Source organism: Octopus sinensis, linkage group LG4 (assembly GCF_006345805.1).
Source record: "Octopus sinensis linkage group LG4, ASM634580v1, whole genome shotgun sequence".
Lineage (NCBI taxonomy): Eukaryota > Metazoa > Mollusca > Cephalopoda > Octopoda > Octopodidae > Octopus > Octopus sinensis.
Window position 1 is genome coordinate 126,862,069 of NC_043000.1, and position 18,883 is coordinate 126,880,951.

General features: G+C 34.0%; 1 protein-coding gene across 9 annotated transcripts in view; it reads right to left on the minus strand.

Annotated features, from left to right (window-relative positions):
- Positions 1-18,883, minus strand: part of LOC115210341 (nesprin-1) — an 870,646-nt gene that overhangs the window by 83,824 nt on the left and 767,939 nt on the right. For all 9 annotated transcript variants that reach the window (XM_036502466.1, XM_036502469.1, XM_036502465.1 and 6 more), the window contains 4 exons: positions 17,820-18,452; positions 14,928-15,251; positions 12,544-12,864; positions 10,387-10,701 (listed from right to left, as the gene is read on the minus strand). In XM_036502466.1, coding sequence (XP_036358359.1) covers positions 10,387-10,701; positions 12,544-12,864; positions 14,928-15,251; positions 17,820-18,452 — 1,593 coding nt within the window. The remainder of the gene's footprint in view (positions 1-10,386; positions 10,702-12,543; positions 12,865-14,927; positions 15,252-17,819; positions 18,453-18,883) is intronic.

Sequence of the window (18,883 nt, forward strand, 5' to 3'; positions counted from 1 at the left end):
TATATATATATATATATATATATGTACATATATAAGAATATATATATATATATATATATATTTGTATATGTATGTATGTGTATATATATTACATATGAACAAAGAATATATTAGTATAAATAAATATATATAATATAAAATATATAAATGTAAATATTTATATGTGTGTGTGTGATGAGTTGCCTATATGTGTGTGTGTATATATATAAATGTATGTATATATATGTATATATATAAATGTATGTATGTATGTATGTATGTATATATATATATATTATATATATATATATATATATATATTATATATATATATATATATGTATGTATGTATGTATGTATTTTGATAGACACACAGAGAAAGAGAAAGAATGAGAGAAAAGAAAGGATGTAAAAGAAGTAATAAATAGACAGTAATACAGATATGTGTGTGGGTGTATGTGTGCATATAGGTTTGCATAACAACCATTATAATTGAGATTTCATACTATTCTTACTCAAAGTTTCATGCCAACCATTTTTCTATACAACTAATTTTTACTCCGTGAATACATCCTAATGTTTGTGGATATAATGATATAATGTGGATATAATGTATGCATTCTGTTCTGTTTTTAATTATTGGAAGTTTTCGTATGAGGAAGAAGCTGGTATCTACCAAAGACACAAAGATTCATCATTGAAATGTAGATAATGAAAATACTGTCCTATTTTGAACCTTGGAAAAGTCTTGCATAATTTTACTGTTCTACTTACAGATTGTATTTGTGATAATAATAATAATAACAATAATAATAATAATAATAATAATAAAATTGTTGTATACAGTGCTCAGGTGCACCACAACTTGTCAAAAGTGCATATAAAGCATATGCAGTAATGTACAAATGTCTGGGAAGTGAACAGTGTATGAGTCAGATACATGCATGCGTGTGTATGGAGGGGAGAGAATCAGGTGTAGTGTTGGCGAATCTCAGGAAGCATGGAAGTTTTCAAAGATGCAATGCTCCGACAACTAACAACTGACGCCGACAGTTTGTTCCATGCTTCAGCAACTCTTAGTGTGAAAAAATGTTTCTGAAAGTCATGGGAGCTGTGCTGTTTTCTGACTTTGTAAACATGTCCACGGGTGTTAGACAGGTGGAGTTTGAAAAGGTGCTCAGAGTTATTGTTAGTAAGAAGGTTAATAATTTTATGGGTGTCTGCCAAGTCAGCTGCCAGACGTCAGAGTTTCAATGTATCCATGCCCAGGGAAGTAAGGTATTCGAGTTGTTTCTCTTTTTCTGAAAACTCTACCTTTTCCACATTAGCAGGTATATGTGTATGTATGCATAAACAATTTGTGCTGTTTTCTTACGCAATTTCATGACCAACAATCAGTATGCAGCCATCATTGTCTCTCTTCCATTACTCATTTCCCTGCCATGCTCTCATTCCTACCACGCTGTTTTCTCAATCACACTCATACTAATGCTCACTCTTCCTTTTCCCATTGAAAATCATTCTCTCAATCCTGTTTACTTTGAGTAAACAGAAACAACATAAGGTGACGAGCTGGTAGAAACGTTAGCAAGCCTGGGGAAATGCTTAGCAGTATTTCGTCTGCCGTTACGTTCTGAGTTCAAATTCTGCCACGGTCAACTTTGCCCTTCATCTTTTTGGGGTCAATAAATTAAGTACCAGTTACGCACTGGGGGTCAATGTAATTGACTTAATCCCTTTGTCTGTCCTTGTTTGTCCCCTCTATGTTTAGCCCCTTGTGGGCAATAAAGAAATAAGAAACAACATAGAGTAATAAGGACTGTTTAGTGTTGCAGGGATAAGGAAACCTCTTTGTTGCTGGTGTCATGATGAACTGCACGTGACACATTCTGTAAAGTGCCTGTCATAGCAGTAACTCTGAATAAGAAATGACTTGGATTGCAATGGACTGTCCAGCATGAAAGACAGATATAAGAATGATGATGATGAATGTGCAAGTGTATGATACACACACATACAAATACACATAAGCATGCACACACACATGCACAATCAAAGCATTCAAATTCATGAACTTCATTTCATGCTTTTGTGTGCAGCCATGCTGTATTTTCTTCCAGTGCTTCAGTAAGTCTTCTTTCAGTTAACTCTATTATCTTACAACTACTTACTTTCCTACATTATTCTCACTGAATCATTCATAAGTTTCATTATTTCTCCTGTATCTGTTTGTTTTATTCTATACCTCTGTCTATGTCGCTCTCTATATGTATGTGTGTGTGTGTGTGTGTGAATGCATAAATGTGCATGTATATATATGCATATATTTTCTCCTTTTCTCTCACTTAAAGCTTGCTTTTACATTTCTTTATTCTCCCTACTTCACCACACACTCTAATACTGTACCGAAAATTCTCTATCTTTGTATCTCTATAATTCTGTTACTTTTTATTTTATCACATTAGCTCTCTATTTTTTCTTCTACCTTGTAGAGCTTTACCTTCTTCCATTCCTCTTTTCTCAGTCATATTCTGTCTTCCTTTCATTCTTGCTTTTCTCACCTTTCCCTATATATTACTGTCACATAATCTGCTGACTGTAAGCTATGTTTCTCTCTCTCTCACACTTTCTCTAAATTTATTTGTCTCACACATATCAATGTATCTATATCTAATCCACCTCTCTTTACAGTATTTTCTTTCTTTTCCAATTCTCTCAGTGTAGCAAGTGTTTCTCCTTCAAGCATGACAGATAGAGGGAAACCAACAAAAAAAGAAAAAACCCAAAAAACTTAACACAAGACTTTACACACACACACACACACACACACACACACAGACATGTATGTGTGCACATACATGCATAGAGAGAGAGAAAGAGAAATGCACAGAAAAAGTTTCAGGGAAACAGAAAAAAATAGAAAGAGACAGAAAAAATATGAAAGAAATAAAAAGTAGAGAGAGAAGGGGGAGGAGAGAGAGAGGGTGGTAAAAAAGAGGAGAGAAAGAAAGTGGAATATAAAGAAAGGAAGTTTCAGAGATACAAAAACAATGTAAAGAAGGAGGGAGAGAAAGAGGGAGAGAGAGGGGGGAGAGAGAAAGAGAAGGGAGAGAGAGAGAGAGGGGGTAGAGAGAGAAAGAGAAGGGAGAGAGAGAGAGAGACTGGTGGGTGTGGCCAACTTAAAATGTAGGCTTAACCAGGTGTAATAAACCAACAATTACTCAAAAAAAAAAGGTGAAAATAAGGTATAAGTAGTCAGTAGTTTGTGTCACATATTAAGTTTCAAAGTAACACATAAAATATTTTGGTTTATTATCAAAACATGGGTTTATGTCAAGATTTCATTTTTTGTATTACCTTGTACTTTTCACTACTCCCTTTTTTTCTTTTCTTTCTCACTTTCTTAGTGATTTACTTAATTGGAGATAGAGACCAGTGGAACAGAATTATTTCTATTTAGCAGAACGTCTCTTCTCCACCCACCTATTTTTAACTCCAGATTCTCTTATTAACACATTCATTAAAAAAAAAATAAAGTGGGGAATGGTTAAAGTTGTAAAGAATTCATGCCTGAGATTCTGAATCACTTGTTACAAACACTTTCTCAAATTAACCCTCTTCTGCCCTGTGATGAAGGAGACTCTACAATTTCTTATTTGGGGGCCATTCAAGTACATGTTTCAGTGACCCTTAAGTCTGAAATCTCAGTAATAAAGAAATCTGAACTACATAGGTGTAGGAGTGGCTGTGTGGTAGGTAGCTTGCTTACCAACCACATGGTTCTGGGTTCAGTCCCACTGCGTGGCACCTTGGGCAAATGTCTTCTACTATAGCCTCGGGATGACCAAAGCCTTGTGAGTGGATTTGGTAGACAGAAACTGAAAGAAGCTCATCATATATATATATATATTGTATGTGTGTGTCTGTGTTTGTCCCCCCAACATTGCTTGACAACCAATGCTGGTGTGTTTACATCCCTGTAACTTAGCAGTTCAGCAAAAGAGACCGATAGAATAAGTACTAGGCTTACAAAGTATAAGTTCTGGGGGCGATTTGCTCAACTAAAGGCGGTGCTCCAGCATGGCTGCAGTCAAATGACTGAAACAAGTAAAAGAGTACATAGCTTAAAGTTGGAAACTTATGAATGGAAATGTAACAAATTCCAGGCACTACATCTATAGAAAATCATGTTGGCATCATGAAATCAATTCCAGTTAAGAAAGTATTCATCAGGTACTTATTCATCCTGCTTATGCAGCCAATGCCAGGTAGATGCATAAGCAAACAGGATAAATTTAACCTGGAAAAGACTGTTGTATACTAGTCAACTCAGAACCAAGACCTAGATGTGATAGTGTGCAGAAGATGCTTTCAATAGCTTTCATTAAGCCTATTGGAAAATTTGAAACTAGCACTGAAAGCTAACAAATGATTTGTTGTATCTTGGGAAAGTCATTATGCCAATCATAAACGTACACACACTGGTTATATTTCACTTCCTTATTATTTGTTAATTGGTTATCTATTTAACAACTAAATGATTTTTCGATATTTTAGAGATGAGGAATTCTGTACATTATTTACATTATTTACATAGGGTGAATATGTGTCCCTATGTTGTTTGTTGTTACCACAACATTTCAGCTGATTTATTCTCCAGCCTTCATCAGGTGTCCTGGTAGAATTTTGAACTCAACCCTGGGTTTTCATTTCTACGGTATTCTTTTTTTTGCTGATGTTATTATTATTATTATTATTATTATTATTTATTCAAGTCACTGCCTGGAATTGAACTTGCAACCTTGGGGTTAGTAGCCTGCACTCTTAACCATTACGCTATATGTCCATGAGCATAACTGATTGATTGTTTGATTTATTATTCAGTTAATCAATCAATCAGTTGTGTTTGCCAAATTCCTTTTGTTACCATTCATAACCTCTTCAAAGACAAGCTCTCTCTACTCCGGGTCAACTTCAGGTCAGTGAATCAGTGAAACAGAACCAGTGCATGCATTTATCATTGGAATAACGACCCTCTCCAAATACAACAATATCTGTTTCAGCACACGAGTTCACATCAACAATCTTGCAAATCAAATGCAAAATTGATTTATTAATTATTTTGTACCTCTTCTCTTCAGAATAATTTTAACCATATCAAAAAACTTATTTACAACCAGACGAATTAAGCCAATAAGAGATAATAATTTATAAGTTCAAATACTGTGACAGTCAGTGTATTATCTTTTAGAGCTATCTAGCTCCAGCATGAAAAACTTTGGATAAAGAGACATCTAACTGAAGAAATAATAACTTAACAATAGATATAAAATTTGAAATTTATGAAAACATTCAAGCAACATTGATATCTAAATTGATAAAAAAAAAAGAAGAGTGTAAAATGATTTCTAAAATACAATTTAACTGTTGAACAATGAATGCTTGTTTATGGCAAAATATTTTGTAACCTACATTAATATGAGTATATATCATTTTGCAAATTTAATCTTTGCTAGTAAGAGGAAATTGTGGAGGGATAGTAGAATATTTTCAAAATGCTTCACTAAATCCTAATAGTTGAGCATATACAGATTTAACCATTTAAATCTGTTTTGGGACACCATTAACTATTTGACACAAGTCTATGCAGCCACCAGTTTGGTAACAAACTGAATTAGTTTCTCGCTTCACTTAATCACTATATCAGAGGACTATGATAAAAATCTCACATTATCAAAAGAAGTCAAAAAAAGAAAAACAAAAACAAAAAAAAACGACAAACAATGCATGAAATTTCTGTCTGTTCCAGATATGTAGTGAACTGGAGAAATAACAGATAATATCTAAAATAAAAGGAAAGAATCAGAGAAATCAATAAAAACATTGCAGCAAGGAAAACTGAATTAATTATTGTGAGAAATTGTTTATTCTTAGACATCAAATATTTCTGGTAAATCTTACATTGCACTGTCGTCGTAAATGATAAATGTATCCAGTATTATTGAATGTTTCTATAACTGGCAACAATAACTGAAACTCTAACAACAACAACAACAACCGTCGCCACCACCACAAATAATAACAACAACACATCAGCTATGACTACCAAGGCCACTATGAACTTCATTTAACTGTTCTTATTACTGTCACTGACTACTACAAGTGTTATCCCAAAGTTCCATGTGTATGTGCGTGTGGATATATATATATTTATATGTATTTTTATATATATATATATATATATATATATGTGTGTGTGTGTGTGTATGTGTGTGTGTTTATATATATATAATTTATATTAGGTGGTGCTATTAAGTTAGACATGGCCTGGGCCATATGGCCGAAACCTATCAAAGTATCAAAGTATATATATATATATTATATATATATATATATATATATATATATATATGTTTATATATGTGTGTTTATATATATAATTTATATTATATATATATATATATCATCTGTCAACTCACTCTTGACTAGTTTGCTAATAAGGTATTATATTATATATTATTGTGTTGCAATGAACTGGAGTTTATCTTAGCTTTTATAGTATTAAGCAGTTGAAAAAATATCCCTTCTCCCTCCATCCATCTCTCCCTCTCTCACACTTTGAGTACAAAGTTAGTCTAGAGCAACTTTACGCTCAGGTGGATTCTAACTGAACACAGCATGCCAACAGGATACCCATCAAATTACAACGTCTCTGATACAAACAATGATTAATTCTACCTTAGCATCGTACCTACTTATAATCAGGTGAACAGAGATACTGAAAGCTAAGAAACTTTACCAGTGACACAGAATGACACGGTATGGAACTGAAGGATGAGATACAAACCTTTGGAAGTTAGCTCACTTCATTAGCTATCAGTCTACACTAATCAGTACTTTTGTAGACACTATACCACTCATGAGAAAATTGGTTCAGAGTTTGGAATATTTGAATAACAACATATATAAAGCTAAGCTATTTTACAAACCTAAGGTTTTCCTTTCATTTTTTTACTTACTATATCTGGATGTAAAGACAGTACTCATGGCTTCCATGGACTCTCTGACACTGGTAAATGAAAGATGCTTACAACACCTACATTTTCACAAAGTTGTCAACCATATAAGTACTAAGTAGGCTCTATGTTGCTTAATTTTAGTGAATAGACAAGAATCAGTGCTTTCAACATGATATGGCTATAAACAGTTAAGAACTTATCTTCGTGTTCTCTTTAGTACAATAATTCTGTTGAAATATATTGTTGCTGTTTCAATTAATTTTGAAAATAATGCAGAATTTAATAAAATAACCTTTTTATTAGTAATCTGTTGATTGGCATAGATTAACAAGATTAACGAGAATTTTTGATGGAAGATTTTAAATTATCTATTGGTCTCTTTTGCTGAACTGCTAAGTTACAGGGATGTAAACACACCAGCATTGGTTGTCAAGCGATGTTGGGGGACAAACACAGACACACACATACAATATATATATATATATGATGAGCTTCTTTCAGTTTCTGTCTACCAAATCCACTCACAAGGCTTTGGTCGGCCCAAGACTAGTGTAGAAGAAACTTGCCCAAGGTGCCACACAGTGGGACTGAACCCGGAACCATGTGGTTGGTAAGCAAGCTACTTACCACACAGCCACTTCTACTTTAAAAAAAAAATTTTGACATAGATCTGGGGACAGTCTTCAATAAGTTGTTATCAAATGAGATAAGCATGTGAGGAATAATCTCTCCTATAAGATATTGGCCTATAATAGATAACATTCCTTGTGGGGATTAGAGTCAGTATTACAAGCCAATAAATGTCATTTGCAATATTATACAACTAATGGTACCTACTTAAAATGAACCAACAAAAGAGCTCTTTCTCATTAAGGAACTTCTACAAATGCAGTACAGTGATGTTTAGAAAGGAGTATCTACATACATACTCTTTTACACTTTTATTTGTTTCAGTCATTTGACTGCAGCCATGCTGGAGCACTGCCTTTGATTGAAGAAATTGACCCCAGGACTTTTTCTTTGTAAGCCTAGTACTTATTCTACCGATCTCTTTTGCTGAGCTAAGTTACATGGATGTAAACACACCAGCATTGGTTGTCAAGTGATGTGGGAGGTGGGGGACAAACACAGATACAAATATATATTTGAGAAAAATTAAATTAATGTGTCCTATTTGTTAAAATTTCATTTATTTTTTGTGCAGCTGAAGAGGGCACTACATTTAAATTGATGTAATAATTGCATTATTCAATTAAATGGAGCTGCTTGAAACGGTCGTACTGCATCACTACTTGATATTCTGTTGCTTATTTTGATATATATATATATATATATATATGATGGGCTTCATTCAATTTCCATCTACTGAATACACTCAGGCTTCTATAGCCTGAGGCTACAGAAGGCACTTGTCCAAAGTGTCACAGTAGAGCTGAACCCAGAACCATGTGGTTGGGAAGCAAGCTTCTTACCACACAACCTGCATCAAATATTTTTTAAATATAGCTTAAGGCTTTAGTAAATCTATATTAATGTATGCATGTTTTGAAAAATGTGTTATCTATTATTCTATTCCATATGTATGATGAATAAAACAAATCAAGTTATCGCTTTCTATATATATTTTTTAAATATACATAAAACATTAAAATAAACTTTCTCAGTAAAGTGTGCCAATAACTTTGCTATTTGCTCCTCGTGAAGTCAAACTGTGACTGCTTGAACTGCTAGAAGGAGCAGCCAAGATAGAGATGAATACCAACGTTTCTCATGAGGCAGGCTTGATAATTGATGAGAGATTAATTTCAGCATGAAACCAATGGTAGCCTTGTTAACCTTCATATAAAGTACACACACACACACACACACACACACTCACAACACACACACTCACATATAATAAAATCAGCTAAGAGTAATAACTCAAAGTAGTTAGTAGGTAAATTTAGACTTGCACACACAAAAGATACTTTGTGCCAGATATACTAAATGACATGACTATAAGAAAAGAATGCTTTTATTTCATTGTATTTTTATTTTTATCTTACAGTCAGTCTCAAAACTTTTAGAGCCTCCTTCTGTTTATGTATGTACCTGGGTGTATTTATAGTGAGAAATATCAGAAGAGCAGAAACTGCTACAAAAACAGATTTTTCAGCCCTAGGCTATGTGATCAAATAGACCTCTGATCAAAAACATTCCATCAGTGACATTCTAGTTTATTTTTTGACATAATATCTCAAATGAGAGTACCTCTATATGGTCATTCCTCCTGGTAGAAATAACAGTTAAATTTCTTTCCCATCATACCCTACCATGTTGAAAATAATATAAATGGGAAAAACATATTCTAAAAGTAACATAAGTTAATAAATAGTTGATGCTGGCATGGGTTGGATGGTTTGACCAGGGCTGGCAAGCTGGAAGGCTGTACCACACTCCATGATTGTGATGATACTTGGCTTGATGAGTCCGCTTCTCAAGCATGCCATAATGCCAAAGGTCTCGGTCATTGCTTGCATGAAGCCCAACACTCAAAAGGAGATATTCATGTGCCACTGGCATCAGCCACTTTGTATCCATGAGGCCTAATGCTTGAGAGGTGCTTTTTATGTGCCACCAGCATGGGTGCCAGTTACATGACCCCAGTATCAACCACAACTACAATTTAACTTGGTTTGTCAGGTCTTCTCAAGCACAGCATATCACCAAAGGTCTTGTCACTAGTCATTGCTTGTGTGAGGCCCAATGTTCAAAGATCAATTTTCACCACCTTGTCCTATGTCTTTCTGAGTCTACCTCTATCACAGGTTCCCTCCACAGTTAGAGATTGGCACTTCTTTACACAGCTGTCCTTGTTCATACACATCACATGACCATACAAGTGCAGTTGTCTCTCTAGCAACCACATCTGATACCTCTTATGCCTAACTTTTCTCTCAAGATGCTTACACTCAGTCGAACATGCACACTGACATTGCACATCCAATGAAGCATACTGGTTTCATTTCTTTCAAGCCTACACATGTCCTCGGCTGTCACAGCCCATGTTTCACTGCCATGTAGCATAGCTGTTTGGCAGTGGAACATGGGCTGTGACAGCCAAGGACATGCATAGGCTTGAGAGGATGAAGCCAATATCAGTGGCTATTTTTTAAAAAGTTATATACACAACATCTTTCTATAATTCACACTGCATGCTATAATTCACACTGAAGAAGAATTACTAAATTCACTCCATTTTCTCTGTCGTCCACTGAAGAAGAGCAATTTACAATATAGGTGCTACCCTTCATACTTTCAAATAATGATGGAAAAAATGATAAAAGTAAAAAAATTAAATAAAATATATAAATGTCTAACAAGCAAACAAAGATAAATTTCCTACCGTTTTAAGTTTTTCCAGCATAGTTTCAATAGTATCACTATTCATTGACATAATCCTGTGTTCTGTCTTTTCACAAAATTGACAGAAGTTGTCAATGTCTACCTTTAGTTGTTTCCATCTGCCCAAACTGTCTGTAATCTGCAGAATCCGAACATTAATTTCCATACAGACATCCATCCATTGTTTATCAAGAAGCTTCATTCTCTGCTGGAGAAGGTTGACATCTTCTGGTTGTAAAACATTGTTTAATCGGTTTACATTTGTAAACAATATTTGGTACCTCTCATCATATGAGGCAGCTGCAAGCAGAGTGTCCTGCAGGAAAGGTTAGATGAAGAAATGGTTACATAAATATAGAAAACATATTAATTACAAAACAAGATTAATTATCTAAGATACGAAGTGGAATCAAAAAGTATCTGGACTTATAACTTATCTACTGAGGCGTTGTTCTACAGTTGTTGTATCAGACAAAACTATATTTCTCTTCCTTTTAATCTCACTATTCTAGAATTCTTTTAACCTGATATTATAAAATCTTATTCCCATATCCTTTTACTTTGTTCACGGAAGGGATATCTTATTGCATATATTTTTAGATGTGAAAAGCCAGTGAATCATGACCTATAGCTAATTTTTAGAGAAGCACCAAATATAAACAAACACACACACACACACACACACACATCATCATCATTTCAACATCCACTTTTCCATGCTTGTATGAGTGAGATTTTCTACAGCTGGATGCCCTTCCTGCCACCAACTCTCACTTGTTTCCAAGCAAGTTAATATTTTCCTGTACTGGGACATATTTCCACAAAAAGACCAGAAATGAATGACATGGCTTGCATGATAGTTACACTCATTAAAATTTTTAAACAATATCAAGACAAGACACCAATGTCCCTCTTCCCCATATGTGTGTGTGTGTGTGTATGTATGTATGTATGTATGTATGTATGTATGTATGTATGTATGTATGTATGTATGTATGTATGTATGTATATATATGTATATATATGATAGACTTCTTTTTGGTTTCCATTTACCAAATCCATTCTCAAGGCTTTTGTTGGCTCAGGCTTATAATACAAGAGAATTTCCCAAGCTATTATATTACAGGACTTAGCCCAACACCATGAGCTTCATAAGCAAACCTTAATACCAAAACAGTGCCTTCAACAATACATGTGTGTGTGTTTGTGCATGTGTGTATAGGTACATCCAAGCATATCAACACAAATACACACACATTTATTGAATCAATATTTTCAAATGTTACCAGACAAGTTAAAATTAGACATTTTTATGAAACACTTGTGTTAGCATTCATTTAGTAGCTGGTGTGATTTTGTTATTTTTTTTAACCCCAGGACAACGCTGACAGAGTAGACCTATGATCAAAGACCTTGCAGCCATGACTATCCCATCCTGTTCCCTAGATATCTAACACAACATTAACCAAAGAAAGTGCCCTTTCATTTTTAAGATGGTGAGAATGTAATTTGAGTGAGATCTGTCTGCTCCTTGCTGTCTGAGCAAGTACCTGGAGAACCCCTCATTGACTCTCAGAGATGACAATATAGAAGAAAGATTACAGGCACTCTGTCAGTTATGATGACAAGTATTCCAATTCCGATCAATGGAATAGCCTGCTTGAGAAATTAACAAGTAAGTGGTTGAGCACCCCACAGACATGCTCACCCTGAATGAAGTTCTCAGGGAGATTCAACATGCCACAGAATGTAACAAGGCTGGCCCTTTGAAATACAGGTACTATTCAGTTTTGCCAGCTGAGTGGAGTGGAGCAACGTGAAATAAAGTATCTTGCTCAAGGATACAACACACAGCTGGGAATTGAACACACAACCTTACAATTATGAGCTGAATACCTGAAACATTAAACCATGCGCCTTCAATGACAATAACTTCACTGATGACTATACAGACTGTAAGTAAATGCTGAGTATCTCACTAATGTAATCACCATAAGCTTTGTTACCTTTAAGCATGACTACAGGAATGCCCATAACCATATGTTAGCAGGATATATAAATATTTCCTTCCAGTTATCAACATAGATATGATATCAGAATCTATAAACATTCCATTCTAATTACCAATTGTAATATCTGAAATTAAATAATTAAGTACCTCGCACTGCTGGTTTTCAGCTTCTAAGTCAGCATATGATGTTGGTAAAGGTTTGGTTGTAATCTTTCTGATTTCTTTAAGCCATGCAAACAGATCTTCTAATTCTTTCTCACAGAAATCATGCTTCTTAGTGGCATCCTGAGATTTCGCCATTTGTTCTGAAAGTGTTTTAAGAATATTTTGGCGTTTTTGTTCAAGTTGTCTCAAATTTGCTTTTAATTCCTCTGCAGAATTTCCATCCATATATTGCAGCAACTTCTGGCCATCTTTATGCAGTAACTCATAACGATCTTCTTGTAATTTGAACTCGTTTTGAATATTCTAAGAAAGAAAGAAGATGGTGTAAGGGGGGAAAAAATAAATATAATGAAACATATTAAATAAATTAAACAAATAATAAAGATTTTATTCTTTTGTTTTTAGCTTTTCAAAAGCAAAGTTTGTGTGTGTATGTGTGTATGCAAACATGGCTCAGTATATGACTGTAAAAACTATAGAGAGATAAATAGAATTGGATACGTTGAAACATACAAAGAAAGTAAGAAAAACAGAGAAAAATAAATACAGAGTGGGTGGGAACTAATTTTTCTTTGAAATTTCACAAAAGAAAATATTTTTAAGAGATTGAAAATTGTTAGTAAATACTAAGATTTTCGTATAGATTTTAAATTACTAAGTTTTCAGAAGCTGAAGATTACAGAATCTACTTACCTCTGTTTTAAGTGTTCAAATAGTAGAAAATGTAAGCAGTTCTTAATTTTTCAATGGTTGGGAGTGGATAGCAAATGATATTGTGAAAATTTGACCTACTATTAAATAATATGTATACTAAATGCATGAATACATCTAAGAAAGTATTTAGGTAACTTTGCCAAATACTTCTCTTATATTTTTAATCTAAGAAGTTAACACATGGTTAACACGCTAATAAATATGGTCACTAATTTTGAAGCACATAAAACCAATGTCCTATTTTGAAAACCAGGAACTATTTGAGGGTTTTTCTGCAGAGTTTTAACTTTAGCTATGAGCTTCATACATAACTTATTTAAGTATGTGTGGGCGAACACAAAATATTCCAGTTGACCCATTTCATTGATTGGTTAACTTAACTTGTAGTAAAAACTGAGGTAAGATAATAATGTCATACCACATAGTATGAAATTTTTCCTTTTCATATAGCATAGCTCAAGATTTAAGAAAATGTCATCTTGGAATATGTTAGGAAATAATAACACAGTACAAGGTTAAAAAAAGAAAAAAAGAAAAAAATCGACATAGCTTCTATGTTTTGTTAAACTTCAGTGGAATATGAACTTCTTTTCTGTCTTTTATAAGTAGCTATCAGCTATGATATATGGATAGGGTAAGGTCAAATGTTTACAGAGTTAGCTTTGTAATCATAAGACCTTGGGTTCAATACCACCCCACATGGCATTTGCACAATCATTTTAGCCATTGCCTCAGGTCAATTCAAGTTTATGAGGGAAAGTGGGTAGACAGAAATTGTGCAGAAGCCCATTGGATGCATTATACCTGTGGTTCAAATGTACAGCTTTGCTATACTGATTCTGCCTGAGCATTAGGTTAATGGTACACATGTCTACTGAATTCTCAACTACTTATAAACTAAGTCATTGAGAATGTATCTCAGTTAATCAGACAACTGAATCCTCATTGCTAAGACTGATGGACATTCCTTTACTGTCATTTATTCACTGATATTGTATTGAGATAAACAAGAACAAATTTCTGTAGAATGATAAAACCACTACAGGTAAAAATTATTAATATGGAGGCTATGATTGCTTCAGTTGTAACATTATAGACTTATATTGAGCATTGTTAAATCTACCATTTGAGGAAACTGGTGATTGCCTGTTTTGGCAAAAATGAATCAATAGTAAAGTTTTCTCAGCCTCTGATAAAGAGCAATTGCTCAAAATGTTATACTGAAGAACTTCTCACAGTAAATAAACTTAGTGGTTTAACAAAAGATACTGATGGAATAAGTACCCAGCTTAAAAAACAAGTACTAAGGTTGATTCATTTGACTAAAAATTTTCCAAGGATAGCTGCAGCCTAAAACAAGTAACAAATAAAAAATATATATGTATGTATTTATATATGTGTGTGTGTGTATGCATTTATATATATATATATATATATGAAGATAGATAGATAGATAAAAAGATACATAATGTGTGTGAGTGTATTTATGTTTATTCTTCCTCCACTACTCCACTACTTAACAATTGGTACTCATTTATTTATGTCCCCTTGACTTAGTGGTCCAGTAAAAGAAACTGATAAAACAAGTGTCAAGTACCATGACTGAAATAAATGTAAGGTAAAAGGGTATAAAAATGATAAGCTTTAATTACTTTCAGTTTCTGGATATCATTACGAATACGTCTCATTGATGTTACATCACTACCAAGAACCTCCATGCTGGTTTGTTGATCACTTAACCAGTTGTGGAACTTGTTGCTCTGTTCATTGAAATTTTTCCATAGACTGATCAAACTATCCACCGTGTTCACTTTTTGGTTGATTCGTTTCACCACATTGTGCCACTGCTCAGATAATAAACTTAAATTGTGTTCAAAATCTGTGTTGCCAGATTCTCCAAGTTTCTGCATTTTCTGTCCATCAGCAATAATAGCATGAAGTATCTGCTGTTTGTTGACCAGTTCTGACTTTAATGTCTGCGTAATACAAATATACATACAAGGTTTGTTAGAAATACAAAACGTTAAAGTTTCTCTTTACTAAATTAAATCATTAAAATCAATGATTCACCTCAACTTTTGAGCCATTTTTTTTTCTATCTTTAACCTCTTTGTTGCCATATTTCTGTTGAAATACATTGTTTTAATTAAGTTTGAATATTATGAAAATAATTTTGCCATTACTAAACAGATGTTTGGGACATAAATTAATATGAAATTTCCTCACCCATGCATACCAGCCTTCCCTTACCATGCCACCAATGTTATCCAAGGGAATGGCAAAGACTGATACAGCTTGGCACCAGTGATATTGCAACTCATTTCTACAGCTGGAGCAATATGAAATAAAGTATCTTGCTCAAGAACACAACACAGCCCGGTCTGGGAATCAAACTCACTACCTCATGATTGTGAGCTCAATGCTCTAACCACTGAGCCATGCAATGCAACACTGTCACATCATGCCAAGAATTTACAGGTGTTTTGTTGCTTTCTCTGGGTAGGTTAGTATAGTAGCTGGTACCAGGAATTGAACCTGGACTGCAAATTTGCAACACCAACAAATTACTTTCTACATATTATCTGTTAAGGCATGTGCCTCAGTGGTTAGGGTACTTGGCTCAGGATCATAAGATCACGAGTTTGTTTCCTAGTGGTACATTGTGTTATTGAGCAAGATGTTTCATTTCATGTTACTCCAGTCCACTCAGCTGGCAAAAATGAGATGTACTTATAGGGCCAGCCTTGTCATTTTCTGTGTCATGCTAAATCTCCTTGAGAACTACATTAAGGGTATGTGTGTCTGTGGAGTGCTCAGCCACTTACATGTTAACTTTATGAGGAAACTGTTACATTGATTGGATCAACTGGAACACTTGTCATCATAACTGGCAGAGCGCCAGTACATCCTCTCCTGTGATGCTTAACTAAGGTTGCTTAAATAAAACTATATTTTAAGAGAGAGTTCTGAGAATATTAAGCGATACCAAGGGAAGATTATTTCATCTTGGTCTAGTGGTTAGGGTTGTTGGGTTTATGAGTATGAGATCATGGGTTCAATTCTTTGATTGATTAGTACATTGTGACCTTTGGCAATGCACTTCATTTCTTTCTGATTCAATCTACTTCGCTGGTGCAGCTCTTTCTCCTTTCAGCTGTTATATCCAGGATGTTCCACTAGGTCAAGAGTTGAAGGAGAAAAGAGAGTGTTTATGTCTGCTTGTGACTACCACCGACACCTAAACCAATTAGCGGAAGCAAGGTACATGCTATTGGGTCATTCTTAGTTCAGAGTAACGGCTATCGATTTGGTTTATTGCATCAACAAGAGAACTTTATTTACGCATGATAATGATGTTCAGGAAAACAAACACAGTAATATAAAACAACTGTTCACTACAAACAGGGAAACCTTTAGTTGTGTTTCAGCGATCCAATAGATAGTTGGATGTACTTTAATATCAGAGGTCAAAATTAACTGCTAAGAAAATGATAATCACTTCGTCTAAACTCATTTTGCCTGGCTGTCTATAGATATTACATTACTGTTTTCCATAATATCTGACTCTTAGATTTTGTAATATTTTTATAGCAATTGTTTTAAACAAATACAAGTTGGAGGGATACCAAATTTATGGATCATCACATGAATTGCTTGAACCAATGTTTTGACAGTAAATTTCATTCCTGATATAACAATATAAACTCAAAATAGAAACTGTAGCTATTTTCTGAAATACATTTAGAGTAACATATATTATTTAAAGACACATCTTGATGTCTGGAGTGTCAAATGAATTCATAACCAATCATTAACATCCCTTAAGCATTTTAAACTGACCATATCTGGCCCAAATATTGTACCTATTATGTTCAAACTGGCTAGATCTGGCCTCTCACACCTACTATACACTGTCACTTAAAAAAATAAGCAATCACATTGTTGAAATCTTGGAGCTACAAGATAATACCTGATTAATTCAAAATCCTGTGAATAAATAAGCATCACATTTGACAGAATAATCTGAATGCTAAAGGTTCAAAAGATTTCCTTTGAAATACTGATAAGTTAACAACACATAAAATTGTAAGACAAACTCAGCATTTAATGGATAAATCTATAAATTTTGGAGATGTACTTGCATAGCAAGTGACCTGATCTGAGATCGTGTGCTGGAAAGAAAACAATTGCAGCATGGAAGGTGTTTATAAGCCATTTAAGAATCACAAAAAAACTATTAGATTCACTTCAACATTTAAATTTAATTTGTCAAAATATTTTCATCGCTTTGAGACTGCAACCTGTTCACTGACAAAATTCCGTGCTGCATCTCACGGAGTTTTGTCAGTGAACAGGTCACGGTCTGAAAGCGACAAAAATATTTTGACAAATTAAATTTAAATGTTGAAGTGAATTTAACGGATTTTGTGTGTTTCTTAAATGGCTTATAAACACCTTCCATGCTGCAATTGTATAAAATATTGAAATAATAACTTCAATAAATTCCAGCTGCTGTAGAGAAATTAAATGGTAAAGTTCATTACCTGATATTTTTTCTGTTGATCAACAAGTTGTTCTAAATTCCCTTGGATTTCAACTGCAAGTTCATTTTCAATTTGAGCAAGGTATGCCATCCACAAAGAACATTTTTCAGTAAAACCTTGCTGGAGTAAAACATTATCTTGCAAACTATGACAAAGTTCTACTGTCTCTGATTTTAGTTGATACCACTTGTGATTTAATTCTTGTAGTTCTTGAATAGAATTATCACTCAAAACCATTCTGTAGCCAAGCTCATTGAGGCTGTCCAACAATGGAGCGTTTATATTAAACTCAATGAGAAGTTCTTTAAACTGTATGAAACTGTCTTTTGTAACAATATCTTCACTTGCTGACTGATTGGGTCGATTACTGAGGGTATCACTTGCTTTCTGAAGGAAACAGTTTATAGTCTCCATCAGTTGTTCAAAGCGTTTGTACTGGAATAAATTGTCAGAGATTTGACGGCTCAGTTTATCAGCTGAATGTCTCAGCAACAAAAGCCGTTGCTCCAGTGCAGTTTGACGAGAGGTCATGCTCACTATGGATACAGCATCAAGTTTAGGTCCCATTTCGTCACTCAGCTGATATAACTCTGGTAGTTTTGATTGGAATACATCCAAAGCAACCTGCAATTCCTGCAAGATGAATATAGTACAAATGATATTTAACTGAATAATGTATCCATTATTACATTTACACAAGAATAATGTGAAGAAAAGCTACAACATGGAGGTTAATAATTGATACTGTCATTATGGATGGTGTGATTAAATATCAAAATATTGTTCTTTCGATGCTTCTAGTTTCCATAATCACTGGCATCTTTGAAGTCAACATATTCATCATCCTCGTTACACCTGCTGTCACCAACATAATAAAAAATACAACAACAATGATAATAACTGAAATAATGGTTTTATGAGCATATTTCCAGAAGCTGTTCTATTAATGGATGCTCTTCTTGGCAACGAAAGCATCAATTATAAAATGGAACCAGGACCTATTTCTTTATATGATCATCTAAAGTATGTACATTAAAAGGTGCTGTTTAATTATTACATTATAC